This window comes from Pan paniscus, chromosome 2, assembly GCF_029289425.2.
Source record: "Pan paniscus chromosome 2, NHGRI_mPanPan1-v2.0_pri, whole genome shotgun sequence".
Classification (NCBI taxonomy): domain Eukaryota; kingdom Metazoa; phylum Chordata; class Mammalia; order Primates; family Hominidae; genus Pan; species Pan paniscus.
This window is the reverse complement of record NC_085926.1, coordinates 194,675,966-194,695,553: the sequence shown is the minus strand read 5'-3', so window position 1 is coordinate 194,695,553 and position 19,588 is coordinate 194,675,966. Positions and strand designations below refer to the sequence as shown.

Sequence of the window (19,588 nt, the reverse complement as noted above, 5' to 3'; positions counted from 1 at the left end):
CCAGAAAGAAGGGGAAAAATAAATGTATAAGTGCCATTCATCAGGTTAGAAACAAAATAATTTTGTTCAATTAAGCCCCAAAGACTACTTGTCGATCATAATTTAATAAACTAAACACATATTAATAATACCTTCATAAGACTAACATAATCAACGCATCACTTTCAGAGTTGAATGAAAGCAGAATCATTTTAGTTTGACAAATATACACACAACAGCAATAAACAGGTCTGAGGATTGATAACGATGCACAAACTGCACATTACGGTTTTGTCAGAATTTTATTCACAGCAGATGAAACCCTCACTTTTTTTTTTTAATACTTTAAGTTCTAGGGTACATGCGCACAACGTGCAGGTTTGTTACATACGTACACATGTGCCATGTTGGTGTGCTGCACCTGTTAACTCATCGTTTACATTAGGTATATCTCCTAATGCTATCCCTCCCCACTCCCCCCACCCCACAACAGGCCCCGGTGTGTGATGTTCCCCTTCCTGTGTCCAAGTGTTCTCATTGTTCAATTCCCACCTATGAGTGGGAACATGCAGTGTTTGGTTTTCTGTCCTTGCGGTAGTTTGCTCAGAATGATAGGATGAAACCCGAAACTGCAGCAGCTGCCATACCGCTGGTGATCAATGAGTAGTGAAATCTACTTATTAGCCCTAGGAAAACTTTCTGTCGGTTACCAAAAAAGTCAACTATTCCCCCAAATGAAATCATTTTTAAATTTACCTGTAATAATTCTTTGGCTGAACCCCTTTTTTCCACATCCATTTCCAAACATCGATTTAAGAAATCCCGAAATATTGGGGAAAGTTTCTCTGGATTCTGAAGTTCTGGGGTTCCATTAGTTGCTATTAGGTACAAGGCCTAAAAACAGAAGAACATCTTTGATCCACTTAAGATAGCTCAACACAGTCACAGAGCACTCCATAAAGTCTAAGGGCTTCTTCCTTCTTTAAAGAAAATCACCATAAATACTAAACTGGGGTTATCATTATCCCATTTAAATTTAGATTTGATACTTTCCTCTTATTTTTAGATGTTACATTTCCTTAAGTTACTTTTCCGAAATCAGATTCACCTTTGGTTTTTCTTTGGTTATAAATGCAATACATACTGCTTTTGTTTTTTTTTTGTTGTTGTTGAGACGGAATCTTGCTCTGTCACCCAGGCTGGAGTGCAGTGGTGCAATCTTAGCTCACTGCAACCTCTGCCTCCTGGGTTCAAGTGATTTTCCTGCCTCAGCCTCCCGAGTAGCTGGGATTACAGATGCATACCACCATGACCGGCTAATCTTTGTATTTTTAGTAGAGATGGGGTTTCATCATATTGGTCAGGCTGGTCTTGAACTCCTGACCTCAAGTGATCCACCTGCCTCGGCCTCCCAAAGTGCTGGATTGCAGGTGTGAGCCACTGTGCCCAGCCCATATTGCTTTAAAAAATAAAACAATGTTAATGATTAAAAATAACCACAACCTCACCATTGACCATCCTGTTTAGTTTTCTCAAATTTTTTTCAAGTCATACATATCATTAAAAAAAATGAGATTTGTTAAAACTTAAAAAACAAAAAACAAAAAACAAAAAACAAGGCCGGGCACGGTGGCTCACGCCTGTAATCCCAGCACTTTGGGAGGCTAAGGCAGGCGGGTCACGAGGTCAGGAGATTGAGACCATCCTGACTAACATGGTGAAACCCCGTCTCTACTAAAAAATACAAAAAATTAGCCGGGCGTGGTGGCGGGCGCCTGTAGTCCCAGCTACTCGGGAGGCTGAGGCAGGACAATGACGTGAACCCGGGAGGCAGAGCTTGCAGTGAGCCGAGATTGTGCCACTGCACTCCAGTCTGGGCGACAGAGCGAGACTCCGTCCCAAAAACAAACAAACAAACAAAAACAAATTAGGCTGGGCATGGTGGCTGATGCCTGTAATCCTAGCACTCTGGGATGCTGAGACAAGTGGATTGTCTGGGCTCAGGAGCTCGAGACCAGGCTGGGCAACATGGCAAAACCCCATCGCTACTAAAAATACAAAAAAAAACAATTAGCTGGGTGTGGTGGCACATGCCTGTAGTTCCAGCTACTCGGGAGGCTGAGGCAGGAGAACTGCTTGAACATGGGAGGTGGAGGTTTCAGTGAGCCAAGATGGCACCACTGTAACTCCAGCCTGGACAAGACAGCAAGACTCTGTCTCAAAAATAAAAACCAAAAAACAAATTATCCCAGGTCATCATTACTAATAACTACCTAGATCTATAAAATTACTGTAATGGCTTAAGTAAATATTGCCTTATATGAATGTTTCCTAATTTAATCAACTCCCTTTAGAAAATCCTTACATAGTTCTAATTATTTCCTTTACGTTTCTATAAATTGAATTTTATTTATTTATTTATTTATTATTTATTTTTGAGACGGAGTCTGGCTCTGTGGCCCAGGCTGGAATGCAATGGCACGATCTCAGCTCGATGCAACCTTCACCTCCTGAGTTCAAGCGATTCTCCTGCCTCAGCCTTCCGAGTAGCTGGGATTATAGGCGCCCGCCAAAATGCCCGGCTAATTTTTTGTATTTTCAGTAAAGACGGGGTTTCACTATGTTGGCCAGGCTGGTCTTAAACTCCCAACTTTGTGATCTGCCCGCCTTGGCCTCCCAAAGTGCTGGGATTACAGGTGTGAGCCACTGCATCTGGCCTATTTATTTTTCTTTTCAGACACAGTCTCACTCTGTTGCCCAGGCTGGAATGCAGTGGCATGATCTCAACACATGGCAACCTCTGCCTCCCGGGTTCCAGCAATTCTTGCAGCTCAGCCTCCCGAGTAGCTGGGAGTACAGGCATGCACCATTACGCCTGACTAATTTTTGTATTTTTAGTAGAGATGGGGTTTCACCACATTGGCCAGGCTGGTCTCAAACTCCTAACCTCAAGCGATCTGCCCACCTTGGCCTCCCAAAGTGCTGGTATTACAGGCATGAGCCGCTGCGTCTGGTCCTAAATTATTATTTTTAACTGACTAATTTTTTAGAAGTTTTAGGTTTACAGAAAATTGAACAGATAGTACAGAGTTCCCACACGCAACCTCCCCAATGTGGAGTTTTATTATTATCTACATTATTATACTATGGGACACTTGTTACAAATGAACCAATATTGATACACTTCTATTAAATTAAAGCCCTCAGTTTACATTAGGGTTCACTCTGTATTACATTACACAGTCCTATGGTTTTTTTTTTTTTTTTTCTAATGCATTCTCGATATGTTGCCCAGGCTGGCCTTGAACTCCTGGGCTCAAGAGATCCTCCTGCTTCAGCCTTTCAAGTAGCAGGGACTACAGGTGTGCACCACCGTGCCTAGTTGTTCCATGGGTTTTGACAAATGAATGCTCTCCAGTGTCCGCCATTATAATATCATACAAAGTAATTTCACTGCCCAAAAAAATTCCCTGTGCTTCATCTACTCATCCTCTCTACCCCCCCATCCCCTGCCAAACCCCATAACCACTAATCATTTTTACTCTCTATAGTTGAAATAATATGTAGCCTTTTTAGACTGGATTCTTTCACTAAGCAATATGCATTTAAAGTTCTTACAACTGAAATGCAGTTGTAAGATTGTTTTAATGAACTTGTGTGGTGTCCGTTTCAGTTGCCTGGAAGTTTTTCTCATTATGGGCTGCATTTGCCTGCTCCTTTGCCTGTCTGGTAAACTTTGACTGATGTCTGGGTGATTGCTGGGTCCTGGCTATTTCTGTATTCCTACCAATATGCTTTTCCCCCCATCAGGCAGATAAAATCTTGTTTTATTTGAATGACTGGATCTATGTAATCACCAAGATCCACTATGTACAGATGAGAGAGGGAGACCTTTATTTCTTAGTTTCTTCCTCCTGGGACAGTCTTAATGATTTTCTCTTGGCCCAGAGGCACTCTCCATGGAACTACAGTGCTTTCCTGGTCTTAGAGCCACGTGCCCTGGCCTGGTCAATGAGAAGCTTCTTGAGGCCTTGTCTATCTTCAGCTTGGAATGAGTTCCGAAGAACCTGCTTGTTTCTGAACACGTCCCCCTTCACTTCATGTACAGGCTCTGATACATGGGAAGGTCAATCTCGGTAGATCCATAGTGTCTTCTGAGCAGCTGGGGTGGAATTCTCATCTTCCTCATCCAGGCTGCCTTTTTGGTAATGTGTGCATTAGCAGTTACGCCCATATGCCTGTGGGCCAAGGTGGTTTTTTTTTTTTTCTTTTGAGACAGAATCTCTCTCTGTCACCCAGTTTCAAGCAATTCTCCCACCTCAGCCTCCCGAGTAGCTGGAAATACAGGTGCACGCCACCATGCCTGGCTCATTTTTGTATTTTTAGTAGAGACGAGGTTTCATCATGTTAGGCTGGTCATGAACTCCTGACCTCAAGTGATCTGCCCACCTCGGCCTCCCAAAGTGCTGAGATTACAAGCATCAGCCACCGTGCCCGGCCCAAGGTGGTTTTTTTTGTTTTTTTTTTTTGCAGGGATCCAGCCTGGGAATGGATAGTCACAGGCTTGCAGATGATCAGCCCATCTTTGATCAGCTTCTGGATCTGCTGATAGGAGCTTGGCGCTGGTGATTTTACCGATCTCACTGGGGTTCAAGTAGACCTTTTTGCCACAGTGAAGGCCACTGGAGGCGAGCCTCTTCTGAAGCCTGAGCGTACTCCTGGCTGTAGACGCAGTCCTGTAAGACTCTTCAGCTTTGTACAGGAATGCAGTTGAGTTACTTGGGAACAGATCCCGTTAGTCTTTTCTCTCTCATGTAGACTCTTCTTTCAAAATACATCCAGACTCACACCACTTTTTCCCACCTCCACTGATACTGCCCTGGTCTAGGCCATCATCACTGCTTGCCTGAATTATGACATCAGCCTCTTGACTGGTCTTCTGCTCTGCCTTTGCCTTCCTCACGGATCTCTCAACAACGCAGCCAGGGCAATCCTATTAAAACCGAAGGAGACCACTTTGCTTCTCTGCCCAGATCTCTCTAACAGTTTCCCCATTTGGCCTCCAGTAAAAGCCAGAATCCTTCCAGAGCTCTCATAAGGCACTACGGTCTGGCCTGGTTTCTTCGCCGATCAACCGCACCTCTCGCTGTTTGCTCAGCGTACGCCAGCTGTGCTGAGGTCCAGAATCATCTCTCAATACATCAGGAACGCTCCTGCTTTAGAGCTTTTGCACTTGCTGTGCCTTCTGCTTAGAATGCTTTTCCCTCAGGTAAGTATCACGCTCTTACTTCCTGTGTCCAAATGTCACCTCAGGGAAGCCCTCCCTATGCATGCTTTTGATTTAATTTTACATTTTATTTTTATTGTATTTTTTTTGAGACAGGGCCTAGCCGTCACCCAAGCTGGAGTGCAGTGATGTGATAACAGCTCACTGCAGCCTCATCTTCCTTGGGCCCAAGTGACCCACGTACTGGGGCAGGATGATGGTCCCAATTAGCTGTGACTACAGGCACACACTAAAATGCTTGGCTAATTTTTAAATTTTTTGTAGAGATGGGGTCTCACTATGTTGCCTAGGCTGGCCTTGAACTCCTAGGCTCAAGCAATCCTCCCACCTTGGCCTCCCAAAATGCTGGGATGACAGGCGTGAGCCACTGTGCCCAGCTCTCTAAGCACCTTTTGAAAGTAAACACCCTAACCTCCTTCCTGCCAGTCTCAGTACTCAAGAGTCCATTATTCAATATATTACACATTATTCTGATTTATTTTGTTTTTCTCTTTTCCCACTAGAATATAAGTTCTATAAGAGCAGGAATTTTTGTGGGTTCTTTTAGACAGCATTGTGAACAGTGCTTAGCGCATGGCAGGTACTCAAACCAATACTGGCTAAATGAATGAATAAAACTAGAGGGCTTAATGTCATTCTGGAAAGTGGTCTAAACTAATCACCTCTACAGAAGTACTTTAACGGCCCACATAAACTGGAATCTTTGGCAACTGGATGAAAAGCATTCAGGAAACAGACGGTCAGAATCTGCTGCCATCTCTTGTTCGGCTTCTTTCACTTAGCACAGTACTTTCAAGGTTCAATGCTGTAACACGGATTGGCACTTCCTTTCTATGACCAAATAATATTCCACTGTTCACCAGGTTGGAATTATTTCCACGTCTGTGGCTGCATGCAGGTTTCTGTATGGATGTATGATTTTAATTCTCTTGGCTCTGTACCCAGCAGAGGAACTGCTAGGTCATCTGGTAATTCCGTATTAACTTCACACAGAACTGTCAAATTGTTTTCCAAAGCAGATGTACCATTTTATATTTTGCAATGAACGAGATTTCTAGTTTCCTTATCTTCTCACCAACATTTATTTATTTATTTATGGAGACGGAGTTTCACTTTGTCGACCAGGCTGGAGTGCAATGGCACGATCTCGGCTCACTGCAACCTCCGCCTCCTGGGTTCAAGTGATCCTCCTGCCTCAGCCTCCCAAGTAGCTGGGATTACAGGCACCCACCACCATGCTCAGCTAATTTTGTATTTTCAGTAAAGATGGGGTTTCTCCATGTTGGTCAGGCTGATCTTGAACTTCCAACCCCAGCCTCCCAAAGTGCTGGGACTACAGGTGTAAGCCACCGCACCCGGTCACCAATATTTATTAATTGTCTTTTTGAGTATAGCCATTCTAGTAGTTGTGAAGTGTTATCCTGTTGTGGTGGGGTTTTTTTGTTGTTTTTTTTTCTGAGATAGAGTCTCACCCTGTTGCCCAGGCTGGAGTGCAGTAGTGCTATCTTGGCTCACCGCAACTGCCACCTCCTGGGTTCAAGCAATTCTCTTGCCTCAGCCTCTGATTGTTGAGGTTTTGATTTACATTTCCTTAATAACTGATAATGTTGAGCCACATATGGTAATTTAAAAGAAAGAGAAGTGGCCAGGTGCAGTTGTTCACACCTGTAATGCCAGCACTTTGGGAAGCCGAGGTGGGTGGATCAACTGAGGTCAAGAATTTGAGACCAGCCTGACCCAACATGGAGAGACCCCGTCTCTATGAAAAATACAAAAATCAGCTGGGTGTGGTGGCACGCACCCATAGTCCCAGCTACTCAGGAGGCTGAAGTAGGAGGATCGCTTGAACCTGGGAGGTGACGGTTGCAGTGAGCTGAGATTGCACCACTGCACTCTAGAACGGGCAAGAGAGTGGGACCCTGTCTCAAAACATCTTAAAAAATAAAAGAAGGAGAAGCTTTAGAGACAGGTGCTCCAAACTTCCTACGTAAAATACAAAACAATACAGCTTACTACTAAAAACCTACAAAGTCTTCACCTAACACATTAATTTGTAACTCAGAGAGCAAATGATTTCTAGATGCAGAGTTAGGGGCAGAGATTAGGTTTTATCAACTTTCTACTTTAAATTCTTGGACAGTGCCAGGCACGTGCAAGTTCTAAATAAGAGTTTCAAAGAAAAACATTGAACAAGGCTGGTGTTTAACTGATCTTACCCTCAAGGGATTTTCATTGAGGTATGGAGGCTCTCCTTCTACCATCTCAATAGCCATGATACCCAGAGACCATATGTCGACTTTAGGGCCATACGCTTTCCGTGTAACCACCTCTGGTGCCATCCAGTATGGCGTTCCGACCATGGTACTGCGTTTGCTCTGCTCAGGGGTGATCTGGGCACAGAAACCAAAGTCAGCTACAAAACAAAACAAAACAGAGTTAATGGCTTCCATGGATGGTTTTAGCAGAAGAGTTCACTTCAGATTATGTAATTAATTACATTTTGACTATTAGGCCTCTTGTTTTTAAAGATTTTATTAATAAAGTAAACCAGAATGAGTTTAAAAATATTTTCATGATGTAACACACTCTCACATTTTACTTTTACTTGCCACAGAGTCCAAATTATCAGGAGGCCTTTTATTCTGAATAATTCATTCTATCCTAAAAAATTTAATAAAACTGAAAGAGGTCTACGAACAAGTAAAGCAAAAGTAGACACCAAAACTAAATGCAGTGAATCAGGTAAAGGTCAGGTCATGGAAACTACTTTGTCTTTTAATTTTGTTTAATTTTTAAAATTTTTTGTAGAGACGGAGTCCCCCTATGTTGCCTAGGCTGGTCTTGAACTCCTAGGCAACACGGGAGGGATCTTCCCACCTTGGCCTCCCAAAGTGTTGGGATTACAAGTGTGCGCCATCACACCCAGCTGTAAACTATTTTTGAATAAAACAAACAGAAGCCAGAATCACTAAACACCCATCATCTCAGCAGAGAGCCTAAGGTCGCCACCAGCATTATCTTCTCAATCTCACCTGTAATGGAGGTGCAGGATGCCTAGTGTAGTACTCAATGTTCATTTAGTGGAAAAGTCAGGATTAGTATTTAGAATTCTTTCTTATACTGTTAAACCCATTCCATTTCATATGTGACTACTGTTAAAATTTAGGTCTGTAAGCTTTAGACTGTTGGTTATGCATGTACATATGCATGAATAATATCTATGAACTGTTTGGTTTGTATTACCAATCAGGATACTCTGTAAACTTTGGTAAAACCATTTTTTAAGAGATCTTTCCATATTAATACATCTGCCTATTTTAAAAATTTTTTATTTTAAAATTTTTTGTCACAGGGTTTCACTCTGTTGCCCACACTGTGTGCAGTAGAGCAATCTCGGCTCACGGCAACCTCTGCCTCCTGTGCTCAAGCCATCCTCCTGCCTCAGCCTCCTGAGTAGCTGGGACTAGAGGCGCCTGCCACCACGCCCGGCTAATTGTTGTATTTTTAGTAGAGATGGAGTCTTGCCATGTTGCTCAGTCTGGTCTCAAACTCCTGGGCTCAAGCAATCCACCTGCCTCGACCTCCCAAAGTGCTGGGATTACAGGCGTGAGCCACTGCACCCGGCCTCCCTCATCTTAAAAACTATACAGAATATAAAAATATAATAATCCATTTAATTATTCCCTTACTGCTCAACACTTAAGATAGTTTTGGTTTTTCTTTACAATATTGCAGAGAACATCCTTGTACTTACTGCGGTATGTTAAGTTCAGAAATTCTACAGGAGAGAATTCTAAAAGAGTAACAGTTAGGTCAAACAATATTTATAGCTAAAATGAGTACTTAAAACAATCCAGATACTGTTTAAGTACCTTATAAAAATTAAAATATTTAATCCGCATGGTAACCCTATGAGAAAGGTACATTTATTATTACAATTATTCCCATTTTACAAATAGGAATACTGAGGCATAAAGACAACTTATCCAAGGTTATTCACTTAGTAAATGGCAGAGCCAGAAAAAAAAATGTCATCCAAAAGTTTAATTCATTTTCATGTGTATTCACCAAAAATGTATGAGAGCTTCCCCATTAAGATTACTTAAAAATAAGCAATCATGGCCAGGCGCGGTGGCTCACGCCTGTAATCCCAGCACTTTGGGAGGCTGAGGCGGGAAGATACCTGAGTTCAGTAGCTCGAGACCAGCCTGACCAATGTGGAGAAACCCCGTCTTTACTAAAAACACAAAAATTAGCTGGGTGTGGTGGTGCACACCTGTAATCCCAGCTACTCAGGAGGCTGAGGCAGGAGAATGGCTTGAACCCAGGAGGCGGAGGTTGCACTCCAGCCTGGGCAACAAGAGCAAACCTCCATCTCAAAAAGACAAGACAAGACATTACCTAATAATGTCTTATCTAGTGGTAATTATTAGGTAATGTCTTATCCAGCGAGTCCTTTCTCTGGCACTGATTAGTTAAAACCCTCAGAGGATCACTCAATTTTCAAAGGTCTCACCTCTTCCTATATTAAATCATTATTAATCCTTGCATTGGTCAAGAAAAGTTTTTAATTAAACAAAAGGCAGAAAATTATAATAAATGATTGTGAATTGTCCATTTGTTACTCACTGAGCTTAACCGATCCTTCCATTCCCAAAAGTACATTGTCACTTTTGATGTCTCTGTGGATCACTTGATTAGCATGTAAAAACTCCAATGCCTGTAAACACTGAACAGAAGAAAAACACCTATTAATGAAATAGTCCCTGAAAAGACACAGGGAGGCACATGCAGTAGCTATGGCCTGAGCATTGCTTCCAGTGCCCAGCAGAAGACCCTCCAATACTTTTATTTATAAAGAAAAAACATCCTCTCTTATATACAAAGTTATGAAAAGTAATTAGATCTCCTCCTTAAAGTTTTATATAAGAAAATAAAATTTTTAAAAAAGTCAGTAGATCCGCTCCTACCCTCTGATCTTACTCAGAGACATTGTTTAGCTGGGTCTGTATAATGTCTTGCCTCTTGGCCGGGTGAGACAGGCAGATCACTTGAGGGCAGGAATTCAAGACCAGCCTGGCCAACATGGCAAAACCCCATCTCTACTAAAAAATACAAAAATTAGCCAGGGGAGGCCAGGCATGGTGGCTCACTTCTGTAATCCCAGCACTTTGGGAGACTGAGGCGGGTGGATCACCTGAGGTCAGCAGTTCGAGACCAGCCTGGCCAACATGGTGAAACCCTGTGTCTGCTAAAAATACAAAGAAAACAGCTGGGTGTGGTGGTGTGCACCTGTAACCCCAGCTACTCAGGAGGCTGAGATAGCAGAATCGCTTGAACCTGGGAGGCGGAACTTGCACTGAGCCAAGATTGCACCACTGCACTCCAGCCTGGGTGACAGAGCAAGACTCCATCTCAAAAAAAAAAAAAAAAAAGACGGACAGAAAGAAAGAAAAATTAGCCAGGTGTGGTGCCTCAGGCCTGTAATCCCAGCTACTCGGGTGGCTGAGGCAGGAGAATCCCTTGAATCCAGGAGGCAGAGGTTGCAGTAAGCTGAGATTGTGCCACTGCACTCCAGCCTGGGCGACAGAGCAAGACTCACTGTCAAAAGAAAAAAAGAAAAAAAATTGCCTCTTTCAGGTTTAAATGCCTAAAGGTATACAACGCTTGGTAAACATGCACAGGCTCCTCAGAAATCTTTTCAACAGTAATGAAAAAACTTGATCATTCCCATTTGAACATGAGATACTCAGAAGGCTAATCAATGTGAGCCACTGAGAAGCGGGTAAGAGTCTGGGTGGGCTGGTTCCACTTAGCTGTTCATCAGAGAGAAGATGTTCTTCAATGCCCGATTTTATTTATATGAAGCTGTATCTACAACTTGGACGTGAATGATGCAAGAATAACTTTCCTCTTATGCCATATTTCAGAGAGCACTGAGTCACAAAGTGGGGGTAAAGTCCTCCTTTCCTTACAAACGAGAACGAGATGACGTTGTAAAAATCTGCTCACTCCTGTGTTTTTGAACTACGGGTATAAGTTAGCTGTGCTTTTATTTCTTACTCCCATCAGAGGAAAACAAATTCTGCACAACTAAAAATCTCATCCAAAATCTCCTGCTATTCATTCAAGGAAAAACAGATACATTGGGTGTTACCACAATACATTTACCAGGCAATAATCAGATTCAAAGCTCCAGAAAATACTTGTACAAGTAAATAGAAACAAACTCGTCACAGTTTAAAAGTTCTGGCACACAAAAGAAAACCCAAATTAGAGGAACTTCCAAAATTAATTTTTATATCAATTACAAAGAAATGTATTAGAAAAAACAAAATTAAGTATAAATAGGTAAATTCTTGTTTTTATCAGCTTTTCAGTGACCAAGCTTGCATTGTTAAGGACTACCATATTCTATTAATATTCTATTCAAGAGTTCTTATTTCCTCCCTTCTACCAAAGAGGTACTATTCCTCAGGTAGAACACAACTCAGAATTAAAATTTTAATATTTTTAACACCTTAATGACAGATGGAAAAGGGAAATATATATGTATCATCCTTACATGAACAAAGTTTGTAATTCACATGTCACTGAAGAACTGCTGAAAGCCAAATCATAGAAAACACAATATAGTCTTATAAACTTAAATTTTTGCCCTTTGTGACAGTGATTCCTATGATATTAGAAGTTTCAATGACAATAAGCAAACCATTAGCCCAAATCTTATCTGTAGAAAAAGCTCAGATATAGGTGGAAAAAAGAAGGCTTATTTTTGGCTTAAATTGGCAATTTGGCAGAATTCTACTGGTTTAAGCTAATAATATGTCTAGAAATTCCTTAATGAATATAAAGAAATAACCAGTTTCTTCACCATTAGTGAACTCAATGAAGCCAGGCACAGACTTATTGATACTGAAGGCAAATAAGTGTCCTGCTTGACCTGAGATAGTTCTAGTTTCCACTGTTGAGTGGCGTCTTTCTTTCTTTCTTTCTCTTTTTGAGACGGAGCCTTGCTCTGTCGCCAGGCTGGAATGCAGTGGCACGATCTCGGCTCACTGCAACCTCCGCCTCTTGGGTTCAAGCAAATCTCCCGTCTCAGCCTCCCGAGTAGCTGAGACTACAGGTGTGTGCCACCACACCCAGCTAATTTTTGTATTTTTAGTAGAGACGGGGTTTCACCATGTTGGTCAGGATGGTCTCAATCTCTTGACCTCATGATCTGCCCACCTCGGCCTCCCAAAGTGCTGAGATTACAGGCGAGAGACACTGTACCCAGCCTCTTTTTTTTTTTTTTTTTTTTTTTGAGACAATCTTGCTCTGTCGCCCAGAATGGAGTGCGGTGGCACAATTTTGGCTCACTGCAATGTCTGCCTCCCCAGCTCAAGCGATTCTCCTGCCTCAGCCTCGCGAGTAGCTGGGATTACAGGCACGCACCACCATGCCTGACTAATTTTTGTATTTTTAGTAGAGATGGGGTTTTGCCATGTTTCCCAGACTGGTCTCAAACTCCTGACCTCAGGGAATCTGCCTGCCTTGGCCTCCCAAAGTACTAGGATTACAGGCATGAGCCACCACTTCCAGCTAAGTGGTATATTTCTTTTTCTTTTTTTTTGAGACGGACTCTCGCTCTGTTGCCCAGGCTGGAGTGCAGTGGTGTGATCTCGGCTCACTGCAAGCTCCACCTCCCAGGTTCACGCCATTCTCCTGCCTCAGCCTCCCGAGTAGCTGGGACTACAGGTACCTGCCAACACGCCCGGCTAATTTTTTTGTATTTTTAGTAGAGACAGGGTTTCACCATGTTAGCCAGGATGGTCTCGATCTCCTGACCTTGTGATCCACCCGCCTCGGCCTCCCAAAGTGCTGGGATTACAGGCGTGAGCCACCGCGCCCAGCCTAAGTGGTGTATTTCTAATGATATATACCCTTTTACTCTCAAAAGTGTCCTGTTTGGATGGTAAATGATCATCATCACTCTACCAGAATTTCCTTGTGAATCTGGATCTTCAAAGGTCCACAATTCATTCCCAAATTATCTTATACCTGAAGGAAAGGGCTGAAACTCCTGTGTAGAATGAAATGGTATGGAGATGGAGTAATTTGCGGAGAATGTGTACAGAGAAAGCACCTCCCACAATAACAATTACCTGTGCAGAAAAATTTCCTTTTGTTCACTTCTTGCTAACCACATATCACCATAACATATCAAGAAGGAGGCAAACCTACCTCTCTGCATACAGCAGCAATCTGTGCTTCATCCATGCAGGTTTCTGTTACCACATCAGTGAGTGACCCCCCAGCAAGGTATTCCATGACCACAAACAATTCATCTCCTACCAGGTAACTAAAAATACAACATACCAAATACAGTCACACTTTTATTTTTCCTAAACACATGGTATTCTATGTTGAAGAATTCAAATATTAAACACCCTAACAATAAAACTAGAACTGGTAGCTTGAGAGTTAGGAAGAAAACTGGAAAGCTGCTACGTAACAGCACAGAAAAATAACTGAAGTTATGATCCTGAATCATTTTAAAGTTACAGTTTGCCCACAACTGTAGTTTGAGTATGCACATAGCTCATTCTTATTAAAATAACCCTATAATATAGAAATTACTAGTCCTGTTTTAGAGATAAACAGACAAAGGCTTGGAGAGGTGAAGTAACTCATCCAAGGGCACACAGCTATTAATAGGAAGTGACAGAACCAGAATATGAAGCCAAGGATCAATGATTCCAAAGCCCCTGGCTTATCTTAACCACCACACTATGCTGACTTGAAATGTTATTTTAAAAAGCAGGGAACTGTACCTGAAAGGTTTCTTTTTTATTTTTTTTTGAGACAGAGTCTTGCTCTGTTGCCAGGCTGGAGTGCAGTGGCGCAATCTCGGCTCACTGCAGCCTCCACCTCTTGGGTTCAAGCAATTCTCCTGCCTCAGCCTCCCGAGTAGCTGGGACTACAGGTGTGCGGCACCACGCCCAGCTAATTTTTGTATTTTTAGTAGAGACGGGGTTTCACCACGTTGGCCAGGATGGTCTCGATCTCATGACCTGGTGATCCACCCGCCTCGGCCTCCCAAAGTGCTGGGATTACAGGCGTGAGCTACCGTGCCTAGCCTGAAAAGTTTATTTCTATGAACATGTTCTCCATAACTAGGGCTAAAGTCTCGAAACATTATTTTTTCCTCATTCTAAACAAATTTAAATATGGAAGAAAATCACCTATAATCACCTCTATCTTCAATAAAACCACTGTTACCATTTTCAACGAATCTTCTCTCATGCAGCTGTAGTAATATACATCATTTTCTTTTCTTTTATTTTTTTGAGATGGAGTCTCATTCCATTGCCCAGGCTGGACTGCAGTGGTGCGATCTCGGCTCACTGCAACCTCCACCTCCTGGGTTCAAGCGATTCTCCTGCCTCAGCCTCCTGAGTAGCTGGGACTACAGGTGTGAGCCACTGCACCCAGCCAATATGCATCATTTTCTATTCTGCTTTTTGGTCTGTTATTTAACATTAATTCCTCAACTAAATGAGGTTTTGATAGACATACAAATTTGTCCATGAAAGATAGCATTTGAAATAAAAATTGATCCACAAGTTTAAAAACCACGTAACCAGTCCCCTCTGTCAGTCAAGACACGAATCACAGCCAACCATTCATGTGTTCGCTTCAGGTCGTTTGCGATGAGTATAAACACTACCAGCTATGGCCTTCAATTAACTGCCTTCTCTCACCTGCCAAGTGATGTCCTTGCAGAGAAGGACCTTCTAACACTGCACTGTGCTATTTTTACCTCTCCTCTTCTTTCTTCCATCTTATTTCTCGGCACTGACAGTTTATTCCAAAGTGGCCAGCCCCACCCCCCAAACCATGAGACTTAAAATTTCTACATTTTCTCCCGGTGTTTAAGGAATAGTCGTACTTACCTGTCCAAGAAGTTAACGATGTTGGGATTTTTCAATTCTTTCATCACCAGAATCTCGTTAATGATCAGTTCCTTCTTTGGCTGTTTCTGTAAATTAATTTGTTTGATAGCAACCTATAGTGAAAACAGGATTGAAAAAAACCAGGTTTAGGAATTCTCTTAGAAAATTACAAACCCCAAGCAGTTGATAACTCACGGTATGTGTACCGTATTACACCATGCTATTACTCCCAGGTGGCACCTTGCCTTGCACACTGCCTGTGCACAATGCTTTGTAATGTTTAGAGCCTAGTTTTAGATTTATCTTGAAGTTGATTAATACACCCACAGTCAGTCCAATACTAAGAATTAATCCTCTTTTCACTTCAAGCTGAGGAAACAATTTTTAAGTATTTGCTTATTTATGACATTGAACTCATAAGTCCTTCCCCCCCTTACTGACAGAAGTGCTATAAACATACGTAGAGCGATTCTTACAACGGGCTCAGCTTAAAAGAGGTTCCTATTGCTTCTTCCCAGCTTCATCTAGTTTCCACCTATATGACAAAATAATGGTAACACCCAGGATTACAACAAAGTAACTACCTCCTGTCCCAATGCAACGTCAGTAGCAGTGAAAACTGTACCAGAAGCCCTAGAGGGAGAAAACACACAACCAGATTTAAGGTTGATAAATCACTAGCATTTGCAACATCCAAAGACTTCACACATCAAGCAATTGAAAAAGAATTAAAGAACAGGATGACCTAACGTGCTTAAAAGGAGTAAAAGCAAAAACATGAGGAAAGGGGGTGGGGGAAGAAAAAGACAATCCTTATGGCCAAAACTTATGTTTGAAATATTTCAGACCTACAAAAATGTAGGGAAAAAAGAGCAAGAAAAAAATATATAACATATACTTAAGGATACACTTCCCTGATTAAGATACAAATAACTGTAAATAATTTGAAGATTCCCATAAGCCCTTTCCGATAGCAGTCTCCTTCCTCCCAAAGGTGATCTGTATTTGGTGTTTATCCTGTATTTGGTGTTCATCATTTTCATGCATTTCTCCATACTTTTAACTACAAAGGACACAGATATGTATCCCTATAAAATATACTTTGCCTAATTTTTAAACGTCATATAGTTTCATTTCACATATTATTCTGCAACTTGCTTTTGTTACTCAACACTGGATTTGTGATGGTCATCCATATGGATAGGTATTGCTTGTTCATTCATGCTCAAAAATAATAAGATAATCTTCAATTCTCTTTCATAAAACCAGTGCTGCAATTGAATTTAGCTGTTAGGAAGAAATTCAGGCCTGGTGCAGTGGCTCACACCTGTAATCCCAACACTTTGGGAGGCTGAGGCAGAAGAATCGTTTGAACCCGGGAGGCAGAGGTTGCAGTGAGCTGAGATTATGTCACTGCACTCCAGCCTGAGTGACAGACTCCGCCAAAAAAAAAAAAGGAAGGAAGGAAGAGAAGGAAGGGGAGGAAGGAAGGAAGGAAGAAAGGAAGGAAGGAAGGGAAGGAAGGGAAGGAAGGGAAGGAAGGCAAGGAAGGGAAGGAAGGGAAGGAAGGGAAGGAAGGGAAGGAAGGGAAGGAAGGGAAGGAAGGGAAGGAAGGGAAGGAAGGGAAGGAAGGAAGGAAGAAAGGGAAGGAAGGAAGAAAGGGAAGGAAGGAAGGGAAGGAAGGGAAGGAAGGGAAGGAAGGGAAGGAAGGAAGGAAGGAAGGAAGAAAGGGAAGGAAGGAAGGGAAGGAAGGAAGGGAAGGGAAGGAAGGGAGGAAGGGAGGAGGGAAGGGAAGAAGGAAGGGAGGAAAGAAGGAAGGGAGGAAAGAAGGAAGGGAAGGGAAGGGAAGGGAAGGAAGGGAAGGAAGGGAGGGAAGGGAGGGAAGGGAGGGAAGGGAGGGAAGAAGGAAGGGAGGAAGGAAGGAAGGGAAGGAAGGGAGGAAGGAATTCATATGGAAGTTTTCAAAAACGGCTTCAGCCCTCACTCTAAATTCACAGAATGCTTTCCAGAGTTTAATAACATTAAAAATTTAGGTGTTTATTTGCTTCCAAGCAACAGAAAAAAGGAGTTTAGTTAGTATACTTCAAAAATACAAATTACACAACAAAATCAAAAGATCAGTAGACTCAAAAGTCAATACACAATGACATGATTTAAATGCATTTTTTATTGCTTATAGTCATGCAGTAAATATTCTTATTGTCTTTTAAATATATTTTATGGGCAATTCTTCCCTCTAATTATCACAGATGGGAAATGACACTTAAGAAAAAATAATGATACACAGTCATTGCTAACAACTAGTACAGTTTTTTAACAGCATCTACAAATAACTGCATTATTTATTTACACAAATCCCCCAAGGGTACCACTCACAGAATACTATATAAGTACTTGATGTCAGCAGGCAAAATAAACATCATGCTATAGAGCCAGGAAATACTGAATACTGAATATTATCGTAATACAGTCACAAATACTTACCCTTGTCCAATTTTTTCATATCTTGTATATTTTTTCTTAGGGTCACCTATGCTCACGATAGTTCCTAGAATAAACAAAAAGCTGGAAGCTCAGTCAAGCATTTTAAGTGTAAATTGATTGTGATATTATTATTCCTTTTAATGAACTCCACTGTTTTTATAAGTGATTTTCAAACATAATACTAAGTTCCAAAAATAACAGGTTTCAAACACAAAACACTAAAGAAACTTAAATACATAATAAAAGTTTAAAAGTATCAGAAACAAGACACATTAGAAGTTTAAAAGTAACGGAAACAAGAAGACACATTATTTCCATTAGGTTAGACCTCCTAACTAATCATTGGCTCAATAATGGTCACATTTTGAAAAGACTGTACCAGTTTGTCAGAGATTAATTAGGTTCTCAGATGTTCAGCTTTAGAATCAGGTAATCTCAAGAAAATAGACATATTTGAATATAAAATAGATATATTTGAATATAGAAATAGATATATTTGAATATATCTATTAATAGGTAAGTTTGAGACTACTTAGTATTATAAATAATAAAGGCTATCTAAACCCTAAACGGTCTTTCTGACTCTTCCAGTATACATATCATCTTTCAATATATTTAGAAAACCACTTATTACCATAAAAATTACTATGCTCTGACATAAACTAATCACATGTTTGTTTTAGGAAAGTTCAAAGTCACAAGAAACAGGTTTTAAAATTAGGAAGTTGGACATAAAATCCTAACTTATATTCTTATTACTAGTAAGAAAAACCACATTAAACTTTCACTTGCTCAAGGTAAAAAAGGACAGGACCATATCAAGGAAACTCACATAAATAATTTTATGTAGGTACCCAACCTCAAGTCAACAAGCAAAGAAACAGGATCAATAATAAGAGGCTAAGAACAAAAAGATACCAAAAAGACTGGGGATGTGACAGCTAAAGGTCACAACTGAATGATGACAATTAGGATTCTAGTTAATTTTTTTTTTTTTTTTTTAAGTAGCAGCTCTCCTAAAATAATTCTTATATGCTCATAGAGTAACAGAGCAGGCCGGGTGTGGTGACTCATGCCTGAGGTCAGGAGTTTGAGACCAGCCCAGCCAACATGGTGAAACCCCATCTCTACTAAAAATACAAAAATTAGCGGGGTGTGGTGGTGCACACCTGTAGCCCCAGCTACTCGGGAGGCTGAGGCAGAAGGAACGCTTGAACCGGAGACGCAGAGATTGCAGTGAGCCACGCCACTGCACTCCAGCCTGGGTGACAGAGCGAGACTCTGTCTCAAAAAAAAAAAAAAAAAAGATAATAATAATAACAGAGTAAGAGCCAGGTTTATACTTGAAAGCACTGAGAAATCAAAACCAAATAAACATGCGGCATATAAACATTTGTTTATTTTTTAGAGACAGGGTCTCACTCTGTCACCCAGGCTGGAGTGCAGTGGCGCAATCACAGCTCACTACAGCCTTGAACTCACGGGCTCAAGCAATCCTCCTGCCTCAGGCTCCCAGTCAGCTGGGACTACAGACACGCACCACCATGTCTCGTTAATTTTTTTTCTTTTTTTTGGGGGGGAGGTGGAGTCGGGATCTAAGTTGTATAGTTTGGCCTTGAACTCCTGGACTCCAGCTATCCTCCTATCTTGGCCAGCCAACGTACCGATATTATAGGTTTGAGCCACTATGCCCAGGCTTTATGTTTAAAACAATCCTTCCATAAAGTATTTTTCCTTGAACCCTCTAGATTAGCATTCTTTAATTGTTAATTTTATTTATTATTATTTTTTGAGACTGAGTCTCGCTCTTTCGCCCAGGCTGGAGTGCAGTGGCACGATCTCGGCTCACTGCAATCTCCGCCTCCCAGGTTCAAGTGATTCTCCTGCCTTAGCTCCCCAA

The 19,588-nt window shown here is 41.6% G+C and overlaps 1 protein-coding gene across 3 annotated transcripts in view; it reads right to left on the bottom strand.

Annotated features, from left to right (window-relative positions):
* Positions 1–19,588, bottom strand: part of PAK2 (p21 (RAC1) activated kinase 2) — a 90,085-nt gene that overhangs the window by 4,172 nt on the left and 66,325 nt on the right. For all 3 annotated transcript variants that reach the window (XM_003806416.5, XM_055110794.2, XM_063602648.1), the window contains exons 8-14: positions 17,689–17,752; positions 15,789–15,837; positions 15,205–15,317; positions 13,493–13,610; positions 9,896–9,995; positions 7,483–7,679; positions 736–873 (exon numbers count right to left, since the gene is read on the bottom strand). In XM_003806416.5, the coding sequence (XP_003806464.1) occupies positions 736–873; positions 7,483–7,679; positions 9,896–9,995; positions 13,493–13,610; positions 15,205–15,317; positions 15,789–15,837; positions 17,689–17,752 (779 nt within the window). The remainder of the gene's footprint in view (positions 1–735; positions 874–7,482; positions 7,680–9,895; positions 9,996–13,492; positions 13,611–15,204; positions 15,318–15,788; positions 15,838–17,688; positions 17,753–19,588) is intronic.